We start from the raw sequence: 27,678 nt of genomic DNA, 5'->3' as shown, positions 1-27,678 counted from the left end.
AATTTAAACCGTTTTTCCATAAAATATCCTTCCATCATGAAATGTGGAAACCTGTCTTCCATATGATAGAGCACCATATGATGGTCTTTCTTTTCTATCTAAGGTATTTTTTTAATTAATGTGCAGAACCATTTGATTTCATCTATCACTTTTGCTGCCCACTTTCAGCCTGTATGGATTTTGCTGAATTTAAAGTGTTGTTGTTTATTGTAATTTAATTCACACCTCAGGGGCTACAAATGTACATTCAAAGCACTGATTTTTTTTTTCAGGTGATATAAAGTAAATGTGTCTGCAATGGATGCTGACGGAAGAGCAACACACATTCCTGTTCACAAGGTAAATTAGAAGCTGACCTGGAAGGCAAAAGATGGAACTGAGTACTTCATACCTGGTGGTGCTGACAGAGAAAGGATGATGGGGAATCTTAAGAAGATTTCTCTTACTCTGAATTTCATGTAACGTCAAAATACCTTTCATCTTTTAACAAATTCTGCAACACTATTGAACTTAAAATGTTTACTATTTTTGTGTCATTCTCTAGTTTCATTGAAGAGCAAAATATCTTACTAATTACATGCTGGGTCTGTCTCCAAGACACTGAAAGGCCCCTTGATGATTTGTTTTCTTTCAGCAGTCCCCTTTTCTCCATATGAAAATAAAAAATAACAACTGTGTAGCACTTCTTCATGCTTCTACTGATTTTTCATCATAATATTAATAATAATACAGCCATTCCTGCCTGAAACACTGGTACATGAGCATATTTCCCCTTACCTCCTTTCCTCACTTCTCATCAGGTCCCACTGTTGCCATGATCCCAGTCAGCTATTATAACCACTAAGGAAAGTAAACCTTAAGTACACTGTTTTGTTTGACTAACACAGATTGGCCATTTGAGATAGTAATTTCTTCAGAAAAAAACATCAAAAAGAAATGCAACAGCCTCAAAAGAGTTCACCAATAATTGATTTGAAAATATACTTTAATCATTGTGTCTTCCATTAGAAAGACAAACTGAATAAAAAACATAGATATCCTTGATATCTCAGATTTTTGCTTCAGAATCAATGGTGGTAAAATAATTCAGGAGTATGCACCCGAAGTCCAAAGAAAACAAAGCTACATTTTTATCTTTTCCATCACCAGCCTAGGTAAAGCTGGATGAATGGGAGCAAAAATAGAGTATTTAAAGTCAAATGACAAAAACACAGTCATTTTTAGAAAACCAGTAGATGCCTCTAATGAAAGCATGGCTTTGTGTCTACTCTACGGAAATTCAAATCCTTCTTCAGAAGAAGGTAGTTGGCAGAGTATCTGTGAAGGACTGGCACATATCCCCCATGTCACCCACTCTCCCCCTGCTGATGTATCTGTGAAGGAGGTAACAGGGCCCTAACAGAACGTTTGAACATATAAAATTGCCATTACAGTTAGAGTTAGGATAGTACTGCTGGTAGCAGAATGAAGGTTTAAGTGCACCTCCTACTGAAACTCTCACATATAATTTTGCATATAGTGAAATCAAAAGCTGTATTTTCATGTTACTTTTGTATCCTAAATGTAGTTTTTCACACCTACTATATAAAAAATTGCTTTCCAATCTCAAAGACATATTAGAAACATAGTTTTGGGGATTAAAAAAAAAAAAAAAAAAAGTGTCAAAGAAGTCATAGCAAGGTAGAAAATGAAGGATTTGCAATATGCAGCTTCCAGGTATTTATTTCAAGCACAATCCATTTGCTATGAAACACTTTAATTGTCACCTCCTATTTGCTAGCTACAGTAACTGACTTCAAAGTAAAACACAATAAAAGCACTGTGCCTTGTGCTGTGTTGTTGACACCTAGTGATTTTACAGGATTGACCTGCCCTCCAAACCCAGCCTTGGCAGTAGGCCCATTAAACAACGTGAGTTTTTTAGCAGCAGGTGGCATGTCAGTTAAAAGCCCAGCACAGTCCATCACAATGATGCACCACTTGAATTGTAATTATACAATAAGTACCTGGATGCAATGTCTGTGGGAGAGTCATCAAGACTGGAAAACTCTCAGACACATTAACATTAAACAAATAAATCTGCAGTTTTAATGTTCAAGGCTCACCTACAGTGAAACATAGAATAAGAAAATCTTTCTTTGAACAGATTTTTCAAATGTGTTGCCATGGGTACAAACACAAAGCAAGCCAACTTCTATCAGAATAAGGATGGGAAACAATTAATTAAAAAAGGATGGGAAGAAAAAAACAACACAAAGCCCACAGAAAAGCAATCTTGAACCACATCAATCTTTTTGAGTGTTGGAGGACCTGAGTGGGCACGTGAATTCCAGATTATATGTGGGAGGGTAAAAAGTTATGGCTACTCCAGATATGTCCCCTGTTGCTAGTCTTGAGTTACTACAAGCTTCAGTCTTCCACTAGAGGCATCAGAAGTGTAGAGCAAATTAAATGTTAAAATATTATTTACCTTCAGGTATTCTCTTGTACAGAGCAATTGATCATTGTTCATATAAATAAAGGGAAAAAAAAAACCAACAAACAGCAGGGTAATGTGTCTTGTGTTACTCTATTCCTTTCCTTGTGAAAACTGAAATTTTACAGCTGGAGCTCATTTTCAGTTGCACATCTTTCAGACTGTCTGTAGAGGGGCAAGTTTGTAATAGAAGTTATACCCCATTCCTGTTTCATAAGCAATAGCGAAGTTTCAGAAATGACTAATGGCTCTCCGAAAGCAACTATTGTACCTTTAGGTGTAGTATGACAATGGGTTCATAACCAGAGAACAGGATGATGGCATGTATAGCCTGCTGAAATTAGCTTTCAAGTAGCAACAGCTGTAAAGTGCTTGCAATTACAAGTAATGGTGGCAGCTGGGAACGTGAGAAGCTCCTATTCAACTCAAAAAATTGCTTAAATACGACTTCTTATTCTACAGGGAACAGTCATAAAGTAATTGTAAGGAGTGAGACTGTGGATATCTTGCATCTCTATAATAATTCCAGTGATGTATATTTGTGAGGACCTGAAGTGCTCTCTGTATATGTGGTGCTTCACATACAAAAATAGACAGACTGATGGTATTATCACCTTTCTGAGTGTGCAGTACAGCCAGCATGCAGCATTCCCTATCCATAAAGCAAGCTTTAATCCTTAATTTTGTTCACCTCAGTCCTAATGACTTCTTGCTGTGAAATACAGCTAAATATTCCACAGTTTGTTTGCTGTTGTTGCAGTGCTGTGGGATTTATGCATGCATTCTATCTAAAATGCAGAGAAACAAAAGCTTTCCTTTTGCCTTGTAAATTGACTTGAAGTATTTGATTTTTACTTAATTCATGCTTGAAGTTTCTGTTAAGATTGCAAAATCTCTCTTGCTTGAACATAATTCGGATTCATTAAAGGCTGCCTGAGCTACTGAAGCCTCTGTTCCACACTAGGCATCTCTCAATTTTTCTCATATAGCTGCTCACCATTCACTGCAGTGCAGTAAAGCTGCAGTTTCCAGAGCCCACTCCTGCCATTAAACATTCATTGGAAAGATTTACAGCCCCTTTGTGCCACAAGTATCTTTGTTTTAATTCAGTACCAAGACTCAAGGTTAACAAAAATGCCCTTGCTGCTCAAGTAAAACACTGCAATATGCTTTAAAGGAGTGCCATAGGAAGAAGACAGAAATTATTAATAGCACTTGCAGATTAAGCTGCTTTGAGAGTTCTTCCCTGATGTTTACAACTCTATTTCAGCAAAACATTGATGTCTATATTTTGTTTTGTAAGCAGAATTAATTTAAATTTATAACCTTCTCAAAGCAAAATTTATATCAGTCTCTTCTTCATTCCAGACAAGTCTTATTATTGCCATTATAGGCCTCAGAGGGAAAAATCTTTCTTCTGTCTGCCTTTTTGTTCCAGTTCCTCCCCGAGTCCTCATCTCTGTGAAGGTTGCTACAAAAAAAAAAAAAGAACTTCCTTTCTTTTGTGACAGATAAATACTATCTGCCTGTCATTCCTTCTTCAAGTAGCAAACATGTTGCCTCTGATTTTTCTGTATCTTAGTGAGACAGCTTTTCTCTGAGACATGATTTGTCTTAATAGTTGACCTATTTTTTTAATAAAAAATACAGTGCATTATTATTCTCACTGAGCTACTGAAAGAAAACAGTTTGAGGGAACACACTAATTAAAAATCTATTAAATATGAATAAGCCCTAGCTACCTTCTGTTTTACGCAAATAGTGCTATAATATTACTCCAAGATCAGGGTTTGAAGCCACTGCAATAGGATATTAACTATTTTAGAAGTATGCTATCAACAAAAAGGAATGCTCGGGGTCAAACTTACCCAGTTTTGGCGAAGTTAGTCCAGTACGTCATAACTACTGCACTGAGCATGACATCATTCTTGGAAAAGTTGCAGTTGAACAGTTCTGTGGGGCCAATCATAGGAATCCCAAACACATAAGGGACTTCATCACCATGAGCTGAATCAGCCCAGCTGGGTTTCATTTCACTTTGGCAATGATGATAAAATGCATAGAAATATGTTGGAGATCCATACTGGGCATGCAGGTCAGCAGTAGCAACAGCTGGAGCGACCCACTGGTGGTCTGTAAAAAGAGCAACCAGAGTCTTCCGTCTTGTTTCAGGGTTTTCTTTGTCTGCCCAGTCAGTGTACATGAATTTAATGGTCTCTCGCAGTGTATCTTTCCCTTCTGGATAACCATATAGATTGTCCACAAAATTTGAGACAGAAAAGTCAAAATCATTGGGGGAAACACCATCTTCATTGTCTACAATGCCATCCACAAATTTTAAACCTTCCCCTTGATTCACACCCAGCATTATATCATAGTTAAGGAATTCCCCTTGCTCCATAAGAATCTGAGGGTCATCTGGAATCACATCTCCATCTATCACAGGCCCAAAGGCAATGTGGTACGTGGCTGGCGTGATGGTCTGTTGAATGAGTTCTTTGTAATTCTTATTCCGAAGACATTCAACCAAATCAGTGGTATCCAGCATGTCACAGCCCACTTTATCTGCCAAGATGCGAGTGTACTTGGCAGGCTGGTAGTTCACTGCCCAGCTGGACAGGGCTGTTCCACTCTGTATGATTGCCTTTTGGAACAAACCTGCAGGTGCAAATTGTTTAAATGTAAATGCAATCATACATATATACACATATATGTTAAATAAATAAATGAATAAAATTGAATCAGCTTTCACTAAGCAAATAAAGCTTTGATTATAAAATAACTAAAGGATGCATTTACCTACGTTTCAATCCAATTTCCACATATTCTACTCACTGTACCCTTTTTATAGTATCTCTAATAAGCTATTAATTAAAATCTCTCTTGTTCTTGATGCTCATACATATAAAGCATGAAGGTTTCAGATTACTGTTTCAGGAATTAAATTCATGCTTGTCCTGCAGTTTTCTTGCACCCTTAATGGAAGTCCCCTGGCTTTAGCACTGTGGTAGTCCTGTAAAAAATTATTTAAAGGAGTGGCAGCTACAAGCAATCATATCCTCTTCACCATGTAAATGACTCTTATAAATGTGCTCTTCAGTAGTTTAAAGGTCAAATGAAAATTACACTTTCTCATTTCCTTCACAGAAGCCATGCATCACATAATTTTAAAAAACCTGCTCTGCTAAAATCAGTTTAATAGGTTTGAGTCTTCTACTCTCACATAATTTCTTTAATTTGGTGCATAGGTGTTAGCACTGCCTATTTGTTGAATTGAAATATATTTACATTTTTTGGAGAGATTAAGATGAGATTCAATAGCTCTTTCTTGTTGTTTCATATGTACTAATATTAAGAGAGATGAAACCCCCAGGTTGAAGAGCTTCTTTGTATCTCCAGAGCACTGGTGGCACACTGAAGCAAAAGGAGCTTTTTAGTGAATCTGCCCCATCTGTTTTTTTCCTGGTAAGATCACTAAAATGGCCCATTTTATACTTAAAACTGAAATGCTGGGGCCTCTTCTGCACGTTTTCTACTGTCAAGCTCTTGAAATGTCAAAGACAGCAACAGCTACAAAAACATGTAAAGACCTTGATGCATTTATGGGGAAAATTGCATGTGGTCAACATAATGTTGTGATGATTATTTACTGCACAGAGTACAAAATTTCTATTATGTGATTAGTTAAGTTTTTCATTATTTCATCTGCTCGATTCTGGCCTGGCTTACTCAAAAGTGATTCACTGCACCCTATTTGTATCAACAGACTAAATTTTTATGTGTAATTCTATGTATTTCCATAGGGTATTTTTACCAGCAGCCCACCTACAATTACTTGCTAGGGCTTAGCCTTCTGCCATAGTTTTTTGTCTCTTTGAATGTGATAGAAGTAGCATGGACTTATAACAGCTATTTTGGTCTTGTCTTTCACAAATCCTATGATGATTTGGCCTCATTTCCAAATCTTAAAAACACTGTGTGGGATCCCACAGTACTTGTGGAAAATTAAACAACTTTTTAATAAGGTTAAGTTATGCTATTATTAAGGAAAGTATCTAAATAGATGTTGAAAGTGCAAACAAGAGTGTATAGAAAATGAAAAAGGTCACTGCCCTTTTCCATTTTAATTAAGGTGGAGTCTTTGATAGAAGAGCCAGTGGAGACTTGATGAAGCTAGAAAAAACTATATTGCCCATGGCATTTGTTGCATGAAATTGCTTCTATAGTACCCTTTATTTTTTCATATTAAAATACTTATGTTGACTAATACAAATCCAGAACACTAGTTAGTAGGTATTTTACAAAAATTATAGACTTAATGTAATTCTAATTCACCCTACCTGATATGGCCTTTTTAGTTACAATATAATGTTTTTTTAAAACAAAACAAAACAAAACAAAACATGCTTTGCTCAGAAGATTGTTACCTTCTGAATAGTGAGAAAGTGTCAGAAGACTGACACAGGAAGCTCCTGCCCCAGATCCAAAAATAGTAACTCTTTTTGGGTCTCCTCCGAAAGATCCAATATTTTCTTCAATCCAACGTAAAGCTTGGATTTGGTCAAGCAATCCATAATTGCCTTTTGCAGCTTGGTCCCCAGTACTTAAAAAACCTATAAGGCAAAAAGAAAGATAATTTTAGTGCACCAGATACAGAGTTAGCTACAGGGTATCCACATATTCACAACACGTCTTCCCATCTTTTCATCTTCTGGGATTTTTTTTTTTTCATCTTTTTTTAAAGGTCATAGTCCTAGTTAAATGTCTCCAGTGCAGGGAGTGAAACTCCTTCTGTATGCTGTTTGGGTTTGCTTTGTTATTTCCTACTGCAGAGGTCACATTTGTAAAAAATGGTTATTTCCTTTTTGAAATAATTCTGTATCAATACAACAATGCAACCTGAAGATTTGAAACATTTGATAACTGTATGAGGAAGGCACAAAAACATAGGAAATAATTTTTCTGCAAATAAGTGTGATACCCTGTCTCCCACTGAGAACAATACATTATTTTAAACACTCCTTCCATGGACCAAGATTACTATACTTGTGATACAGAAAGACATGCTCAGAAACAGAAAAACAAGGATGAAGAAAACAGTAAAAAGAACAGGGAAAAGGCCTAGAAAAAAATTACACTCCAATTTCACAGAGGATATTTGTTAGGAAGATAACAGGTAAATGCTTGGCTATTCAGTCTATGGCTGGGAGATTTTATCTCACCAAATCCAGTTTTGTCTCTTTCCTTGGGAATTGCAAGGAAAGCTGCACTACAATTTTTTGTTCCTTTACTGTGGTTATCAGATTCTAGAAACAAAGCATGGCACATTTTCTGTTTGTCTTGCAACTGAGAAGGAAATAACTGAAAGACTAAGACACAGATTTTTTTTTTCTGAGACCAGCTAAGGTGAAACATCGCAGTTAACTGTGCTGCCCATCATTCAGAGTTAAGACCTTGAGCTTCGTACATATTACCACACTGAGCTTTGTGCTCACACTCCTTTTTTTAACCCCCACAGACCATTTCCTGTCAGATAACTGGAAGTCAGAAGTCTATTAGAAATACCTTACTGCATATGGAAGTTTTCAGATGCGCATTACTGATTTAGGCACCCCTGACAGCTGCTTATCAATACAAAACAAAGAAATCTCTTGGCTGGTATTTCCAAGCTAATTATTAGTTCAGGCAAATTTCCCAAAAGAGGGCCCCAGGGCTCTGAAAATCTGCAGTCCTGAAGCAGTTTGAGATGAGTTTGTAATTTTGAGACACCTCAGCCTGCTGTGGCAAATCTTCATGCTCCTAAGAAGCACAGCAAGGGAAGCCTGAGGTTCCTAGAGAAAAAAAAAGGCCTTGAAGTACATTTCACCTGCTTTGGAAAAGAAAAATAGATCTCTTCGCTCTGTCTGTAGTTATTTTTTCAGTGATAGGAAGAATTAAAATTTACAAGGTGGAAGGGATTTTCAATATGGAAAAAGTGGAAGAGAAGGAAAGGCAAGAGAAAATAATTAGATGTGTCAGACATTCACAGGTGTCAGACTTTCACTGTTGTGTTTTTTATGGCAAAATTCCTACAATGAGATGCAAAATCCAGCCTCAAGGTTTAAAAGCCAGATCACATACAGACTAAACTCTAAATATGGAGTTCTATATGGCCTACATTATGGTGGCATAAACTTCTGCACTAAAAGTAAGGCATGACTGAATGGACTGTATAACCTTTCACCCAAAATAAACTTTTAAATATTTAATTAGTAACTATTAATAGGTATTTAATGTCAGCAAGTATGTGATGAGTCCTTGTATTTTTCACAAAATAGCTGCTTCAATTGCAGTAAGACAAATTGCAGTAATACAAATACCAAATAGCATTTGATATAGCTTTTTCATTTAAAAGTCTCTACTAATGGCAAGCACAGTAGTTAGAATAGTAGTAACATCTTTTTCTCATCTATACCAATGGGGAACAAACAAACAAACAATTAATCCATAATTGCCTCAATTTTTTAACAAATGCATTTCTCTCTTTTTCACATGCCTTTATTTTCCTTTTAGGACTGTCAAAGAAAGAAAAACACACTTCCTGGCTTTGTTGCTGCAGCTCACTGCAATATTCTATAATATTCTATAATTAAGCTTTTATTCAATCAGAACTATGACCTCCCTGGGAGCAACTGACTGTTGTAACCTTTAAAGTAGCATGGTATTTAATATTCAGAGCCTAAACACTTTTTAGCTCTTCTAGCAGCATCAAGCTAAAGCTGGTTGATCTTTCTGATTTTGAATTCTTTCCAAACGTACTAAAAGGTGACTGAGTAAAACTGCAGTCAATGAATATCTGATGTTAGGCAAAGGAGGATTTTTTTGTCTCTGCAGTTATCTGCTGATTCTCATTAATTAAAAGAATAAATTTTCTTATTTTAAAAATTAATCATCATGGCAAAGTGTGAACCTCACATGACACAAACTGAATTAATACATGTGTCTTTTCTTGATGAGGATATATTTTTTCCCATGCTCTGCATATCAGAGAAATGTTTGTTTAAAGTAATTTCAAGAAATTTAGGTAAGGATTATTTGTCCAGATACACACAACACCAAGAGGTTGGGCTTTTTTTCTGTGACCATTATGAAGATTTCAGAGCAGTATCTTCATGTGCCACTCTAAAATTCTGAAGAAATGGGAATGACAGTTGTGTTTTTTTGAGATGGAGTTTTATACTCTGTGCCTTGTAGGTATATGTTTTTAAATGCAGATAAGAATAGTTCCCATTTTATAGTTTGGTGTGATTTGAAAGGCATTCTGTGATCTGAAAATCCTGAGGCTGGGATTTCGTTAGAACTTGGAAGTTCTCACTAGCCTAATGCAACAGAAGAAGGAATGGCAATAGCAGGGGCCAGTATATATAAAATCAACCCAGACCGTTTACTTCTGTCCAGGTCCAGTCCTGGAGGCTGGAGCCTACATTAGCATGCCATGCAGACCTGCAAGAGGGAGTCTAGAACAGAAAACCTGAACATCACATCCACATTGTACACAGTTCACATACTGTTTTTTACTATGCTTAAGTCTTGTCCAAAGCCATGGAAGAAATGAATGAGCACTTGTGGACCCTGTGCACAAGGAGGAGCACATCTTCCAGCTTAGAAGGGTCCAGGCTGTGCTTTACAGAACCTCTCTGCAATGTGAAAAAATGAGCAAGCAAGATGGTGTTTTCCGTGGAAATGCACTCCTGATCTAAATTAAAACTCTACTGTGGACATGCTCAGGATCAAAAATATACCACAGATTTTCAATTTGCAAGGGGCAGGAGCTGCATTTCAGCTGTGAACCTTGTCCATATATGCGAATAACTCAGTAGGCTGCTTACCAACTATAAAGCATTTCACTTAAAATAAATATGATATTGGAGTATAATCTATCTTAATACTTACACAGAGGTATTTTCAATAGAAAGTTATGCATAGAATAGATAGTTTGAGAATAATAGAATGAGTATGCCAAGAAGTAACATCAATCAGAGCTGACATCTTTGTGTCACGTAGAGCTCCAAATCAGAGGAGATATGGAAGGCTGTATGGATCACTGTTAACTCTAGCCTTCTAAAAATGTTGTGTCTAGTCTAATATTTTTTGTAATAACAAAGAGAAACAAAGAAAAAATCTCAAAAGTCACTTCAGCTTTCTAGACATCTAGCTTTGGATTGGTTGAGTTCGCAACAAACTCATTTTCTGTCTCTCCTGAAAATAGACAAATGTAGATGACCAGCTTAGACCTGACACCTCCATTTAGGCAAGGTTAGGTGAAATCAGTCCCTATCCAGAGAATAAATAATCTCCAGTACTCATGGCTTCCATTGCTCAGGACAGACAGACTGGCAAAAGGGCAGACTCTGCTTTGTCTGCTACTGAAATAAAACTACTGAATAACCCAACCTCACTCCAGTTTTCCTGGATTTAACCAGTAGAAAACAAAGGGGAATTTGTTTCCATTTAAGGACGTGTTTCATTGTCTTTTTTTGATCTGCAGTAGCTGTGCATAAAAAGAGGTTTTATCTTTCAGGAATTACTAATCTAGCCACCGGCATGAATACTAAATTAAAGCTTAAGAAAAACAGAAAAAAATAATTAAAACACATGCATTTAGGAAAAAATAAAGACAAAGGAAAAATCAAACTTAACAACACCATTAAGTTAAATACAAAAAAATTATTACCTGAGAACTACAGCTTCAGCCTTAGAGATAAATAAAATCACCAAGATAACTGCAATCTTGTAGTAATGTGCAATTCTTTTATTCCTGTACACTGTTTTCTCATTTTCTTAAAATTATTTTTTAAAAAATGACTGTGACACTTTTCTTTTGCCATTTTGCACACCCAGTAATACCCAGTATTATACGCAGAAAAGCCCACTCTTTATCTTCAGATTTTGGCTCTTGGGCCTAATCCATATTAAATTAATTTGTTCAATTGTCCATTGCTTTTTGCCCCTCATTTACCCTTCCCTCTTCCCCCTTCCCACTTCCCTCCTCTCTTTCCCTCCCTCTGAGCCACACTTCTGCCTTCAGACTGCCTTCCACTGCTTCCTTATTTATCCCTTCCACGTTGGTTAGCAATGATGTTTAATTCCTTTATCAACACTAGGTGCAATGGAAAGCTTGTATTATAAAGGTATGTGTGATGCAAGTAAATTGTCTGCTCTACAGAGTGGAACAGTGGTAACAAAGATCAAACCCATTTGTACTACATTACATTTTTCAAAAAAAAATTGACTTAATCTCTCACTTTCTCAGTTTAAATATGAGGTGCTGTATGCCAATATAATCTAATCTTAAAATGTTTCCATTTGATATGCATAGTCACATGGGTGCAAACATCATTCTCTCTAGTCCATCCCAGGCTCTAAGAAATTGTTAGTAGAAACTTAAGGGGAAGCCAGGAAAACTACAAATGCAAAAGATTCCCCTATCATGATTTTTTGCAAAGCAAGGTATACCAGTAACTTTCTTCAATAGTAAAAAACAAACAAACAAACAAATATTTTGTTTTCTCAAGGAAGAATATTTTGCACTAATCTTGTAGCTCTTGGGACAATTTTTTTTTTTTTTTTTTAATCTGCATCTATGCTGCACAGATGTTGTAAAAACTCCCAGTGGAAACAGACAAGTTGATTTGATGTGTGAAAGCCAGTATCTTCTTACTGGCTGAAAATAGTATAAAAATTTAAAAATACAATTTGGTACTGGTAAATTGCACTCATTTTAAGATTTAAATAAAACCCCAAAGCAGTTACATTTGAATATTTCTTTCCAATTTAAGGGCTAAGAAGAAAGATCAAACCTCATTCTATCATACATCTTAGTAGCTACTACAATCAATTTTAAAAGTGGTTCTTGAAATGAGGTACTTCACTGCAAATGTACTCTCACTTCCTCTTCTGCCTTTCTCAGGTTTTCTTAAAAAAACATTTAATTTCTGAAATATAGCCCTTACATATTGATCATTAGGAAATCTGTACAAAACCAACAAGATAGTGTATTTTGATCTATTTGTCTCCTCCTTTTTAGGCCTCTGCTCTATTGCCTGGATTCATATTTCTTTTGGTTTTATGCCATTTCATGACTGCTGCCCAGACCTTTACAGACTATTGCAATTTCTTTTCTCAGGCAAAATTCTCACAAATAAGATCGATTTGTACAGCATCTGATTGGAAATATGACATAAGCAATAAAGGTAAGATATAAGAGGCTATGCTTCGAAGCATAATCATGTCTTTCTTTTTTTTATTTTCATTTGTGAAATGCCAGTGTGGGACCTTTTTCAAGCAAAGAACAAATGACAAGCATACAGCAGTCTTCCTATTTTCTAATAGCTTTTGTCTGTACCTATCACATTTACCTGTAAAAGCATAGTTACTAAACTGAAAAGGTGAAGTGCTCAAATGTGAAGTCCATTGGGGATTATAGTATACAGAGACCACAGTTGGTTTAGAAGTTATAGAATCGTCAGGGTTGGAAGGGACCTCTGAAGATCATCCAGCCCTCCTGCCTGAGCATGATCACTTACAGAAGATCACACAGGAACATGTCCAGATGGGTTTTGAATGTCTCCAGAGAAGGAAACTCCACAGCCTCTCTGGGCAGCCTGTTCCAGTGCTCTGTTACTCTCGCAGTAAAGAAGTTTTTTGTGATGTTTAACTTGAACCTCCTACGCTCTAGCTTGTGCCCATTGCCCCTTGTCCTGTCACTGGACACTGTGGAAAAGAGACTGATACCATACTCCTGACACCCAGTCTTTAGATAATTATGAGCATTTGTCCTGGTTTGAGCCAGGACAAAGCCCATTTTTTTTTACTGATTTTTTTATATTTTTTTTTTAAGTAATCTCTCTTTTAACTAGCATCAAGTTTTCCATCTAGTGGACTGATAACACTGGAATGTTTATGTTACTGCTGAGATGCCAAGGTCACTTTGCTCTGCTTGTTGAATCTGTAGCCTCAGATGTTACAGGAGGAGAAGAGTTGTATCTGCAGCTCTCCCATAGGGAGGAGTGGACTAGACGGACAGCAAAACTGACCAAAGTATTCCATTCCATAGATCTATGTAAGCTCAGTGTAAGGTCAGGGATCATGGAAGTCAAGCCCCTTCTTGCTGCTTCTTCTTCCTTTCTCTTCCATCCATGGCCAGTGTCTGGGGAGAACTCCACCTATTCATCACCATTGATTCCCAGACTTATGCATTCCTGACCCTCATAACTCTCCCCTCAGCTCCTGTTTGCTCTGCTGCGATCCCCAGCAGCCCTCTGGGACATTTTGGAACAGCTCAGGAGATGCCGTGAGAGTTGCTGGGGACGAGGGGAGGCAGAGGAAATAGGGATTTTTACACATTCCTGAACACATATGTATATAATTGTACATATTTTCTTTTATCATTAATATTTAATTAAAGCTGTCTAGTCTAGTTTTCAGTCTGGGAAGTCTCCTTCATTATCTCTCTCCTTCCCTACCTGAGTGGGAGGGGATCAAGACCACTATTGTCACTGTTTCAGCTGTTGATCCTGAGTCAAACTGACAGCATTTATGAGTTCCCTCCCCAGCCTCCTCTTCTCCAGGCTAAACAGACCCAGCTCTCTCAGCATTTCCGCATAGGGTAGATGTTCCATTCCTCTAATCATCTTTGTGGCTCTGCGCTGGACTTGTCCCAGTAGTTCCTTATCCTTCATGAACTGGGGAGCCCAGAATCAGATGCAGTATTCCAAATGAGGCCTCACCAGGGCAGAATAGAGGAAGAGGACAACCTCCTTTCACCTACTGGCCATACTATTCTTAATGCACCCCAGGATGCCATTAGCCTTCTTGGTCACAAGGGCACATTGTTGGCTCATGATCAGCCTGTTGTCCACCAGGATCCTGAGGTCCTTCTCCCCAGAGGTGCTCTCCAGCAGGTCAGCACCCAACTTGTCCTTTTCCTCCCCAGATGCAGTACTTTATATGTGCCCTTGTTGAACTTCATTAAGTTTCTCCCTGCCCAACCCTCCAGCCTGTCCAGGTCACGCTGGATGGCAGCACACCCTGCTGGTGTCAGATATCCCTCCCAGTTTTGTATCATCGGCAAACTTGCTAATAGTACACTCTATCCCTGCATCCAGGTCATTAATGAATATATTGAACAGGACTGGACCCAGTACTGAGCCCTGGGGGACACCACTAGGCACAGTTCTTCAACTACATTCTGCCCCTCTTACTACAAGTCTCTGTGCTCTGACCTTCAATCAGTTCCCAGCCCACCTCACTATCATCCAGTCCACCTTTTCTTGAGTTTGGCTGTGAGGACGCTGTGGGAGACAGTGTCGAAAGCCTTGCTGAAATCAAGGTAGACATCCACTTCCCTCCCCTTGTCTATCCATCCAGTTATGCCATTGTAGAAGACTATCAGATTGGTCAAGCTTGACTTCCCCTTAGTGAATCCAGGCTGACTACTCCTAATGACCCTCTTTTCCTCAACATACTTTGAGATGGCACCAAGAACAAGCTGTTCCACCACCTTTCCAGTGACAGAGGTATGGCTGACCAGTCTGTAGTTATCCGGGTCATCTATCTTGCCCTGTCCTCCAGGATTTTTAAAAGATAATGGAGAATGGCCTAGCAATGAATTCTGCCAGCTCATTGAGCACCTCAGGGTGCATCCCATCAGGGCCCATGGATTTGTGGATGTCCAGTTTACTCAGTTGGTGTTAAAACAAATCCTCTCCAACCAAGGCAAAGTCTTCCTTTCACCTGACTTCCTCTGTGGTCTCAAAGGTCCGGGATTCCTGAGGGCTGGCTTGAGCAGTAAAGACCAAGGCAAAGAAGGCATTCAGCAACTCTGCCTTCTTTATATCCTGCTCACTTCATTCAGCAGCGGGCCTACATTTCATCTAGTCTTCCTTTTGCCTCAAATACACTTAGAGAAGCCTTTCTTGACCTCCCTTGCCAGTTTTAATTCTAAGGAGGCCTTAGCCTCCTTAGAAGGATTCTTTCCTTGTTGCATCCCTACATCTTCTGACAACATTCTTGTATTCCTCTCAAGCGGTCAGCCCCTTTTTCCAGGTCCTAGTACTCTACCCCATTGGATTTCATCAAGCAGTTCCTGAGATAAAAATAGTTGGATGATAGAGGAATATGAGAGCAAATCACCATGTAAGTTTTTCCTATACTTCCACTTCTCTAACTGTCCACAAACATTCCCAAATAGTGTTTGGAAAAAGGACACTTGGCTAGACAATGTTTTGGTTGGAATCAATGTTACTACATATTCCTTTTTATTTTGACTCTATGCTTAACTTGAACAGTACTGTTTAAACTTTACTGCAAAGATGGTGTAATGCAAGGTGGAGTCCTGGTGTCCTTGACACGTTTAGCAGAAAGAAAAGCATTGCTGAATTTTTCCTGCAGTTTGAATGGCCTATGCAAAGCTGAGTAAGCATCACTGCTGCAACAGACTCACTCTGTGCAGAGAGAGTCTGAGACACCTGTCTATTGACTGAGACAAACTGGAGGATGTTGGAGTGGCCATATATGTGTCTGTTCAGAAAAAAATGTTACACAGGCACTACTTCACCCTGAAAACAAAACAATAATGCTTATTCTTCAGCTGAAAAATTATTTGAAATTTGCAGGTGCTACTGCAAAAGCTAACTTTTTAATATTCAGTTACTCAAGCAGTGGAATGGCCTGCTATTCTAAAGTAGTGGTCACAGAAAGAAACTTCTGCCTGCTATGGCTTGCTTACCCTACTCAGCTCCAAATAACACTTTTTACATTTCAATTCAGGATATGATAAGTGAAGAGAAAAGAATAGTGAAGACAAGTCAGCTTACAGTTTTCATATGAGTTAACAGATGATGTTAAAATGTATGTTAAATATATTTAAAATATATGTTAAAATATAAAGTACAGCAATGTCTTTAACGTGATTTTCTAACTTGGGCATAAGCAAGAAAACAGTCTCTTATGATTCTACCTTGATGGATCCTTTCAAATTAATTCTATTGTGAAGTCAAAAGCTAAATCTGCTTGTTTAAAAAGAACATCTCATTACTACATGCAGTACAAAAGAACAGATCTTAGAGAAAGAGAAGTGAGAATATTATAGGTTTCTATATTGATTCAGTACTGAAATCTAAAGTGCGTTCTTTACAATTCAGGAGAATATCTAGTCCTAAATACATAAAAGCCTTTTGAAAATGTTCTGTATAGCATATGTTTATATGAGAATTTATGGAGAAAAGAATAAGAAAAGACAATAGGATGCATTTTAAGGAGATTTAAAACCTATTTATATACACATGTCTAAAGAGTGAAAAGCTTCTTAGAGAGCACAAATTTATCAGAGCACTAGGGAGGTCAACAAGCTTCCCTCAGTTAAGCCATTACGATATTTCTACAATGAAAAAGTTTTAATGAATCCAATTTAAATTTATACATGACACCTTAACTGCTTTTAAATTTGCCTTATTCGTTGTAAAAATCTCTGAAACTATTGTGCAATGAGGTTAGTCCAATGTCTAAAGCATTAAAGATTGAAGACATTCAATTTGTCATAGCCAGGGGAAAAAAAAAAAAAAAAAAGGAGAAAAAAAACCCAGTGAGAAAATAATAAAAAAGAATAAAAAAATACAAACCAAAACAACAACAAAAACCCCAACAGCACACAACAAGAAGTAAAAAAAAATAATTATCTGTGTTGGCAAAGAGACTGATAAATACCTGGTGTACTCAATCAGCCTACGCTTTGAAAATACTCTCTTGTCATTGATTCATTGATCTACATGGTCATATCCAAAGGCATTAAAGAATAGAAATGCCTTATGAGTACAGAAAAACATTTGCATGAGTCACTACTATTTGTGGTGTGTTGACCCTGGCCAGCAGCCATACACCTACAAAGCTTCAATGCAGTCACCCTCCCCTAAAACGTACAAGGAGAAAATGAGAACAAACACAAGGAAACTTGTGGGTTGAGATGAAGACAGTATAATAGGTCAAAGAAAGAGCAAACCAAACCAAACCCAAAACCAAAAACCAACTGAAAGAAAGAGCATCACTCTCTACCTCCCACAGTCAGAGTGGTGCCTTGACAGTCTCTGAACAACAGCTACTTGGAAGCCAAACCCACCCCACTTCTTCCTCTGATGTTATATTCTCTAAGCATGATATTATATAGCATAAGGTATCCTCTTGGCCAATTTGGGTCAGCTGTCCTGACTCTTGCTCACCCTCCCAACCTTTTGCCCACCTCCAGCCTACTGGCCTGGGGTACAGTGGGGAAAAGATGAAATAGAGTAGATTTAGATTAGATATTAGGAAGAGATTCTTTACCGTGAGGGTAGAGTGACACTGAAACAGGCTTCCCAGAGAAGGTGTGGATGACCCATCCCTCAAAGTGTTCAAGGCCAGGTTGGATGGGGCTTTGAGCAACCTGGTCTAGTAGGAGGTGTCTTAGCCCATGGCAAGGGGGTGGAAAAAGATGGGTTTTGCATAGAATTAGGATTTTGTACATATTACATAAGAGCTATTATCAGGCCAATCTGAGTGCATTATTTCCTTTGCTTTTTCACTCAACTTGTTTGACCTGTAACATTACTTAGATACATGATTACTACCTCTAATGGAAAGACAGCTGGGGGCTTTCAGCAACTTGGTCGAGCCGCTGATTTCCCTGTGATTGGAACGAGATGATCTTTAAGGTCCCTTCCAACCCTAGCCATTCTATGATTCTATGAACTGTATGTTTCTGTAAATAAACTAACTATCCAAACTAACTCTTATGTTATTTAATAAACATAGCAGAGCAACCTTGATTCTGTGAATTCAGTCCCAACAAGGCAGGCACATACTGATATAACAGATACCCTACAGGTAATATCCAGCTCATGTTGCTTCTTGCAGGGAGATGGCCTAAGTGTGAGAATTCAATGGATGGCAAAAAAAATAGAAGTAGGATAATGCTCATTCTTTGCATTGGCCCTATAGTGGGAATTGGCCTCGATTATTGATTGATTGATTATGGCCTCTTGCAGCTGTGTCTGTAACACCCTTACCACTGTCCTATGCATTTACAGATCAGCACCATTCATTCTCCTTAGAATACACAGAACAGACGATCTGAGAAAAAACTTCAGTGATCAAAAAAGCAGTGACATGCAGGAAGCTGGCAAACTTATGACTTCCAGTGAGCTGATCTAATACAAGAGCAGTGCACTATCAACTGGAAAACAATCATAATCCCATCTCCAAGCTGCAATGCATGTCTCTCAAAGAAAGCTGAATAATTTTTCTGCCTCTGTTCACAATTCTATTGTTTCCCTCATTTTGAGCTTAAGACAGAATGCATAGTTTGAAGAAAGAATGCAGCAAAATATCAGAAAACAGAGGAATAACACATACTGGACAACTAATATACCATACTGGACACATCAGCAAAAAAACCAACCAATCAAAACCAAACCCAAAAAACCCCAAACAAACAAAATAAAACCTAAACGCGCTTAAATTTCTTTAGTTCGAATGGACTACTTGCAGAGGTAAGCACCTTTAAATGTGAAAAGTAGGACAATGCAAGGAAGAGACTGCAGCATCAAATAAAAAAATATGTTCCCAGTAAGTAGCCTGACATCATTAATCTATTATAAAGGGCTATGTGATTTCAAATGGCAGAGTTCTTATGAGGACTGTCCACTTGGAAGAGGATAATGATTAACAAGTGATGATAAGCAATGATCTCACTTGTCTTCTGCTCCATGCACAACTGCTAATCCTCTTAAGCATCATTCTCAGTAGCAAAAAGCAGACATAATGAGTTGCCTCATTGAGTTATGTAGCCTCCTTTTCTCAGATATAAAGTTCATCCCCCTAAACCAGCAAACAGTGCCTAACAGAAAGCTTAGACTATAAAACTGAAAATGAACTGTTTTCTTTTTCCTTTTTTTTAATCTACAAATATTAAAAGATAGCAAATTATTGTTCATCTAGGATACAGAATAATAGCTTCAGAATTAAAAGCCCACTAAAATTGAAGTTATCTTTTCTTTAGTTAGAATGGAAGTAACTGTAACCAAGCAGATGGAAAGAACAAACTCATTTTCAAGTTAGATTTTTTTTTTTTATTTATTCAGTTTAAGACTCTGAAGAGAATAGAGGAGAATAAATGCATTGACAGCTAAAAAATAGCAAATATGTACACTTAAATGATAAGTTCTTTTTAACCGTTGACTTGAGCGAAAAACATTGGTCACAAACAGAGCACCTCATTATATGCGCAAAAATTTCAGTTCAGTTATTTGTAGCTGCTGCTGCTTCCTTTGTTATGCTTACAGCAGAAGAGCATGCTAAAAAGCACAGAATTGGAATACAGCAGCTGTACCTGGCTCAATGCACCAGCTGTTATTTACTCAGTAGCATTTAAAGGCAGGAGCTACTGCATCAACACCAGTTACTCTATGATGAAATGAGTACCCAAGTAATCCTTCTTACATCTGGCTTGAAGCCTGAACACCCATCAGTGCCCTGTGTGGGGGCCACCAATTGGTTATGGATCAGTTCTAGGCATTGCCTTCAAAAACATACTTTGAACACTGATGAAGGAAAATGCTTGTTATTGATAAGTACATGAAGTACTGACAGAAAAGCTAAATTGACTCTGCACAAATAAAGGACTTGCACTACTTCTCTGCCTTCTATTGTGATTTTAATTTACAAAAATAAATTATTAGATAGTGGAACAAAATCCATAAATATTTCTTTTGCATCATAAATAATGTTATATTTAGACTCACTTAAAAGTTCAGCATTTCATGATGTGGAATGTGGTGGATTTTTAAACCATCAGATCATGAGTACAAAATTTAAAGTGAATAGTGAACTGTTTAAAATTAATAGGAGTGTTACATTATTTTAATCGTATAATGGTTGTTATGAGAAGCTAATTACATCCTAACTTCTTATTGAAAGCAGCTGATAATGCCCTTGCCTTATTTATTTGTGGTGCATACCATTACGAAGCATGGTTTCAACAACCTATGAACAAAGCAGTATGCTGTTCTGAAAGCTCGTGTAACATGCAGTAGGATTTTCTGAGAAATTAGACAGCTCTGTTGATAATATTTGACTAAAATTCATAATACCCTTAATAATCTGAAAAATTCTTAGCTCCTTGACAAAGCACTAAGGACAAGGACTTGGGAAAAATTAACCTCACCACTCTCTAGTCTGACAGTGACTAATCACTGACAAAACCTTTAATAAAATTCCTGGGAGCCAAAAATAAAGTTGAAAAGTCTTTTTGTGCTATATATTCTGCATATATCTTCTAAAATCATTAATAATTATACTACACAGACCCCTTTGGGAAAGGCATAGCAGAAATGGTTTTCAGCCAAAGTAACTGATTAATAATTCTTTATCTTGATCCATTAGGGTTTTAATTAAATGCTCCCTTAAAATGAATTTTCTATGCAAGGTATAAAATGTCTGCTGAAGAACCCTGTCAGTGGATGTGGGCAAAGTATCCCACTTAAACAAAACTATGATGCATTAAAACAGCAGATTACAGAGAATGTATCATTCTTCTACAGTGGAGGACACTGGCATGTGCCAGTACCAAATTTCCTATTGCTAATTGGTAAACAGGACAGCAAAGGCAGCAGAACACATATTAAATTTAATTATTTCACTGATTTACAGGACCCACAGGAACCACTCCAATGCCTGATGAGAGCAGCACTGCCACTGCATCACCCAACCCCCACCATGTGTTATACATGTTGCCTGTGCTGAGTGTTCTACTTCAGAAATGGCTAAAATGAAATTTTTAAGAAAAAAGTGACTTCTGCAAATAGGACGAAGTCCTACATGCATATTTAGTTTATTTTTTAAAAATAAGTTTTTGACAGAACTATCTTTTCTAAGTCGTTGACACTGAAGTCCACTGAATATATTAAAATAGATTGTCTCAGATTAGTTTTGTACATCTTTAATCCCCTGTGAAAAATAACTGGATTTAAATAATGTGCCTCAGCGTTTGCAGTTCTAACAAAGTGAACTAAATTCTGCTGCACATTCAAACAGCCGGCATATTTTGAGTTAGTGTTTCTAAAGAGGAGCTTACCAGACAGTAGAACTATTATGTGGCACAGTTACTCTATTTAAAAACAAAACAGCAAGTATAAACCCCTTCTTAGCACTTCCATAGCCTCAGTAATCCAATCATTTACACACAGAGATCTCAATTATTTTAAAGTATACTTTGACAATTCTAACTTGAGCATTCCTAGAGAAACATTAAGCTAAGTATCTATAATTATGATGTCTGCCAAACAACTTTCATAAAGTTGAATAATAAATTAGCTGGGCTTTTTTTTTGGTCATCTGAGAATCGGGAGGTATTTTTTCATTAAAAGAAAAAAGTAAAAAATAAATTCTGACGGTAATAATATGTTATGCTTAAATAAAACAAAAAAACCGAGTTTCTTCTTTGTTTTAACACATTATTTCTTAAGTTTTCTATAAAGCTCTGCATAAATTCAGAAGGTCGAGAGTCAGTCTCGCCTACCACATTTTCATAATAGGTGAAACATTTTTGCTATTTAGAACCGGTTTGGACCAACATCTGTTAATTCAGAAGGTATTATTACCCCTAATTCAATTTGCAGTTCTTAGTTTTAAATCTAGTATCACTTTGCAGATTTTACATGGCATTTATTTAAGTGTATTTGCAATCATACTATATATAAGCATTAATCACAAATACATTATCATAAAATATAATATATAAATAACAATAGAAACATAAAAATAAACTAGAGTGGGACTAGTTAAGGCAACTGTCCTGATGGGAGATTGTCCTACTCATTGTTCACTCTTTACATATCTGCCAGTATTTTTTGTCTTTAATTATTCATGTAGTTGGTGATTTCTCTGATTTTTTGTAATTATTAGAATTGTCATCACAGATGAGGTAAAGTTTATAATTTCAAATAAGATGAAAATCCAACCTGTAAATTTTGGATACTTTAAGATAAAATTCATCTGTTGCTAGCTGAGTTCATGCTACAATACCTGTCATTTCATAGGCATCACATAAACTTCATTCTCTTAAGTAGTATATAATGGCTTCCTAATGGAATTACTCTGGGCCTTAGAGAGGAATTATATTCTAAATTATTACATTCATAATTTAGAAAAGGAAATTACAATTAGATTTGTTTAATTTAATCTTGCTGGTAATGTGGGATTTTCTCCACTAGTACATTTTTAGTAGGTATTGGGTTTTGGTGCTTTGTTCTTATTTCTCTAACTAATAAGACATGTTTTATAGTATTAAGTCATTATAAAGGCTAACAATAACAAATTACTATTTTCTAGGTTTAAAAATCGTTTTTTATGAATCTGAGGATAAACTTAATTTGTTCAGCACGATGGTTTTAGTTGTTATACAAATGATGTTTATGTGTCCATGTAGTGATTTTATTACCATGTGAGAAAGCTAGGAATATTGGAATAAAGACACTGTACTAGAATTAGCTTTAGAAGACATTCTGGGGTTTCTAAATATCTCCAAATTATATTCAAGTTCTTCATTTTTCTTCAAGGTAAATTCAGTTTTGCTGATTTATCAGAGACCACTGGAAATAGTGCAGTGAGAAAGCCCTAATCTCAGAGGTGATTTTTGGAGATATTCTCCCCCCCCAGTGCACACTACTGATGTACGTAACACATTTCAAGACCAAAATAACACAGATTCCTGTTCTGTTACTAGAAAATATTCTCTACAGTATTGAGAATTTGGTTTCTCAGACAGAGATACAAATAATAGGAGGATCCTACCCACAGTGTCAAATTTTTGCAAAAGAAAGTTAATCTTCAGAGAATCTTCTATAGTTATTGGAGGGACAAAGAAAACCCACACCTTTCCTAGAGGGCAAACGTAAACACTGAATTACACTCCTGCTCTGAACTGCCACTGAAGGAATCACTCTTCACACCAACAAGAAGAGTTAAATGGGACTAATGTCTAAGGGCACAGCAAGCACAACCTCAGCCCCTCCTGATACATGCTGTCAGGGGCAAGCAAGGGAAGCACCCACAGAAGTCTATCAGATGAGACTCATTTTCCAAACCAGCAAAGTGTTGCTGAAATAACTGGGGAGGAGACGATCACTTACTGCGCTCTAAAGAAACTAGGAGGAAGATGAAAATTGAGGAAAGGAGTGAAGATCAGAGGGGTGGTTAGAAAGACTGCTGCACCTGTCAGGGTTAGGCAAGGTTGTGACAGCAGTTACCATGCTTCTCAAATCTACAGTATTTCACGTGCCAACTTGTACTATCACTTATTTTGCATAAAAAATGAATAATGCAATCGAATTCTCCCACATGAATCGTATTCCTGTAGAGTCAATCCACTTCTCCTCCTTGCCTCAGCTGGCACACATTAAAGCAGCAAACACTCTTGATGCACCCACACTCGATGCATCACTAGTAAAAGATGAGTGTATTTAATTATTTCTACTCAAAACAATGCTCAGTGTGTTGAAGTTAACTCCAATTCTCTAAAATCCAAGCAAAACTAAGGGGTTTCAGGGCTCAAAATCTACCTAAAAAATTGTGAGAACATTATAATTATCACCCAAGAGGACGAGACACAAATGATGAAGAAATCTATCTGCTATGAAAAAAAAAAAAAAAAAAAAAAGTGTTATATAAAGGTAGTATGACTATCTCCAGATGTTAGGTTGTTTAGTCTGGTGAGAAAGTAAACTATTCTGATTCTCCATAGCAGAAAATGTATCAGAGAAGCCTGAAACCTTTGATTAAATTTGGTTATTAAAATATATATAAGATACATTTATTTATTAAATATATATATACATTTATTTATTTATTTCCTGGAGCCTTTCTGATGCCTTCAGATTCTTTAAGATTGTAAAAGATTAAGACAGAAAGTCCTACAACATGTATTGAATATACAGGAAATATGAAATTGATGCTGGATTTGCACATATACATCTTATTTTATGACATGCAAATGTTGCTTACATGGACTTTGCTGTTTCCATCCTTCAGTATTCTGATTATGAAATAGATACTATTTTGCAGAGGAAAAAAAGGTTAGAAAATGTTCAATATTCATGCTTTGAATATTTCAAAACAGTATCATAAAAAGGATAACTTTCTATTTGTTATTTTCAACCAAAGAATGTGACAGAAATAATAGTTTCTTTAGAAACCAGTTGTGAAGACTAGGAGTTTACATGCTGCAGTTTTCGTTAAGCTCTTTGTGCTGGTTTCTGCTGAAAGCCAGAGATGATCAGTAGTTCCTATAGCTTGATTCCAGGCATTCATAAGATTGAAAAATGGGAGGAAAAATGCTTGCACAAAATTAAACCATCTTTATATTTCTCCCTACTATTCAAGAATATAATCCTAAAATAAAAGACTTTCAGTCCTCTGATTTTTAACAAAAAAAGTTGTCATTAACGACTCTAAAAGTACTTTTACTGCATCTAATCTGTCCTTAGATTATTGCTTAGCAGAGAGAAGAATATCTAGGAATGAACAAAGTTGTTTGTTTGGTTTTTTTTCCTCCAGTCTATCCTGCTTATAAATCATATTGACAATAAAGTGTTACATATTGAATAATCAGGGGGAAAAAAAAGTTGTGAATCTGTTTTCATGTCTGGATCTCCAGCCACCTACTTATGATATGTCTAGGTACAGCACTGATAGGAATGAAATTATTAGTCTCAATGAAAAGAAAAAAAAAGGTGGGGGTAACTTTTGTACGTCTCTTCATTTTATACTACTGGAGAAAAAAATTAAAGGACATTTTCATATTTATGCTTGTATTTTGTTGAAAGTTTTTAGTCTATCTTACTGTGGTTGACCTTTTATTAAAAAATAGATCTTTTTCTTCTCTTTATGCTTAACAGAAAAGCAAATCTGTCATTTATTTCCTTTGCAGCATGTGCCTATTAAAATGATTACTTATTCTCATACTTTAGTATTAAAATGGGACAATTTTGTGTTGCCTAGATACAGAACAGAAGGCTACTTTATATAACTAATATACATGAAAAGACAAAGCAATCATAGAGGAAAATGGCTTATTCTTTATTCTACTATTTTATTTACTCTTCTTTGCCCTTTTTTGTTACCATCACTTTATCTATTGTAACAGTAGCAACATTCGTACTGAAGACACCTGCAACTCTACAGTGATTTTATGGCCTTTCTTTTACATTCGAGGTATTTCATCAGTAAATTTTGTAAATGGATTATTGTTCTCATTCACTAGATTGCTGGCACACAGAGGACAGACTATGGCATTCAACATGCCTAGCTTTACTTACTGCTCCATTTTTATTCAGATGTAAATATGATGTATTTTTCTTGAAAAACCCACAAGATTATATAGTGTTTTCCAGTTTTTATCATGGGACAATTGTAAAGGAATACTGTTTCTATAAGTCTCATTCAAAATGGTAATTGAAAAAAAGAAAAATAATAGAAGAATCTATTATTTCAAATATGTTTGCAGAACTGCATCACTTTGTACTGTTATTATGCAGAAATTGCAATTCCCTTTTGAATTGTACTTTTTTGCTCTGTTTTCTGGACATACTGGTCTCTGGTGGATTTTTATATATACTTATATATATATAAGTTCATGTGCATTTAGTGCTTAGCAATAACTTAAAAATCTCTCCTTTATCCAACACGTCAACCCTCCAAGTATTACTCATTTCTAGAAAAGGAAATACAAGTAAAACAAATTGCTGAACTCAGAGAAAGCTTCAGAACTTACTCTCTGAACTGTAGTTGTTTTGTTTATCTAGTTGTTGTTTTTTGTTTTGGTTTGGTTTTTGGTTTGATATTTGTTGGTTTGTGGGTTTTTTTGTTGTTGATTTTGTTTGTTTTGACTTGTTTTTTTCCCATGGGAATTTAAAGAGTAATACAAATTAAATCTAAAAGAAATTAAAAAAATAATTACTCAGATCTCATAATTTCACTTTCTCTAAATATTTTCATCATTCGTGCACACAACTTCTTTTTACCTTTTCATCTTATGGCCCCATTATTTTTCTAGCCTTTATGAATAGTTACCTAGCTTATCAGAAAGATTAGTCTGTCATAACCTGGAATATCTCCTTTGGGGCTGAGTGAGTCTGTAAACTAGATTTTCCACACCTTGTGTGAATATCACCAGAGTAAGATGAGCAATAGAGCAATAGCTGCTTCTGTACAGTGCCACCTCCTGAATGTAAATCAGACTAGGCACTAAGGGGAAGGCACCCAGTGGTACCTCCTTTCTGTAGGATGGTTTCTTCATCTTAGGATTAAAATCTATATTAGAAAAAGTCAGTCTTTCCTAATGTCTTCAGAATTGTCTATCTTTCTCAAATCAGTGCATTGCTAACTTGAACACTTTTCTTTTGTAGAAGAGACTGTGGAGTCAGGCACCTGAAAGTCCATGGAGATAGTGTCAGAGTTGAACATCTAATCACGTACAAGTAACTCAAAGGCAGACCTGCCAAATAAATATCACAACATCTCTACAAACATATAAAATAATCTCTCCAGAAATAATTTGCAGCACTGCTTGCTGTAGAATATTAAAAAAATAATAAAGAACTTGCTGAGTACTTTTAGCAAGTCCCTTATTTTAAAACCTCACACGTGTAAGAGAGAGGGCTTTGCTTTTGCACTGTAAATGTGTACAGAATACATGAGTATTGGTAAAACAGCTAGTGCTAATTGCTATTTCCCTAACAATTAGTGGAACTTTTAAAGCAGCCTGGATACGGTGACTGCTCTTTTATGTGAGTTGGTGAGTTGTTTGTCACAATTTGTTGAATTTGTTGCATTATGTAAAGAGACAGTTTTGCCTCTATGCTACTTTGGGATCAAAGCAATGACTCACAAGCACTATTTGTCTGTTTATGACAAATCTTCATACCAATTTTCTTACTGAAGATTTTAGAGCTCCCAACAGGATACAGAATTTTTATAGTGCTTTTTTAATTCTCTGACTATTTCATGGCAAGCCACCAAATAATTTTGTAAGTGGGTCATTGGGCCCGTTCACAATTTTTCTTTTCTTTTTCCCCTTGGTTTTATCCAAAATTTTTCATCACATTAATAGCCTCGTGAGAAAGAGCTGCAGAGAT

General features: G+C 36.5%; 1 protein-coding gene across 3 annotated transcripts in view; it reads right to left on the bottom strand.

Annotated features, from left to right (window-relative positions):
• Nucleotides 1–27,678, bottom strand: part of NLGN4X (neuroligin 4 X-linked) — a 181,800-nt gene that overhangs the window by 7,254 nt on the left and 146,868 nt on the right. For all 3 annotated transcript variants that reach the window (XM_051638090.1, XM_051638108.1, XM_051638100.1), the window contains 2 exons: nucleotides 6,904–7,089; nucleotides 4,345–5,134 (listed from right to left, as the gene is read on the bottom strand). In XM_051638090.1, coding sequence (XP_051494050.1) covers nucleotides 4,345–5,134; nucleotides 6,904–7,089 — 976 coding nt within the window. The remainder of the gene's footprint in view (nucleotides 1–4,344; nucleotides 5,135–6,903; nucleotides 7,090–27,678) is intronic.

The sequence above is a fragment of the Apus apus genome, chromosome 1 (assembly GCF_020740795.1).
Source record: "Apus apus isolate bApuApu2 chromosome 1, bApuApu2.pri.cur, whole genome shotgun sequence".
In the NCBI taxonomy this organism is placed as follows: Eukaryota; Metazoa; Chordata; class Aves; order Apodiformes; family Apodidae; genus Apus; species Apus apus.
This window is presented reverse-complemented; position numbering and strand designations above follow the sequence as displayed.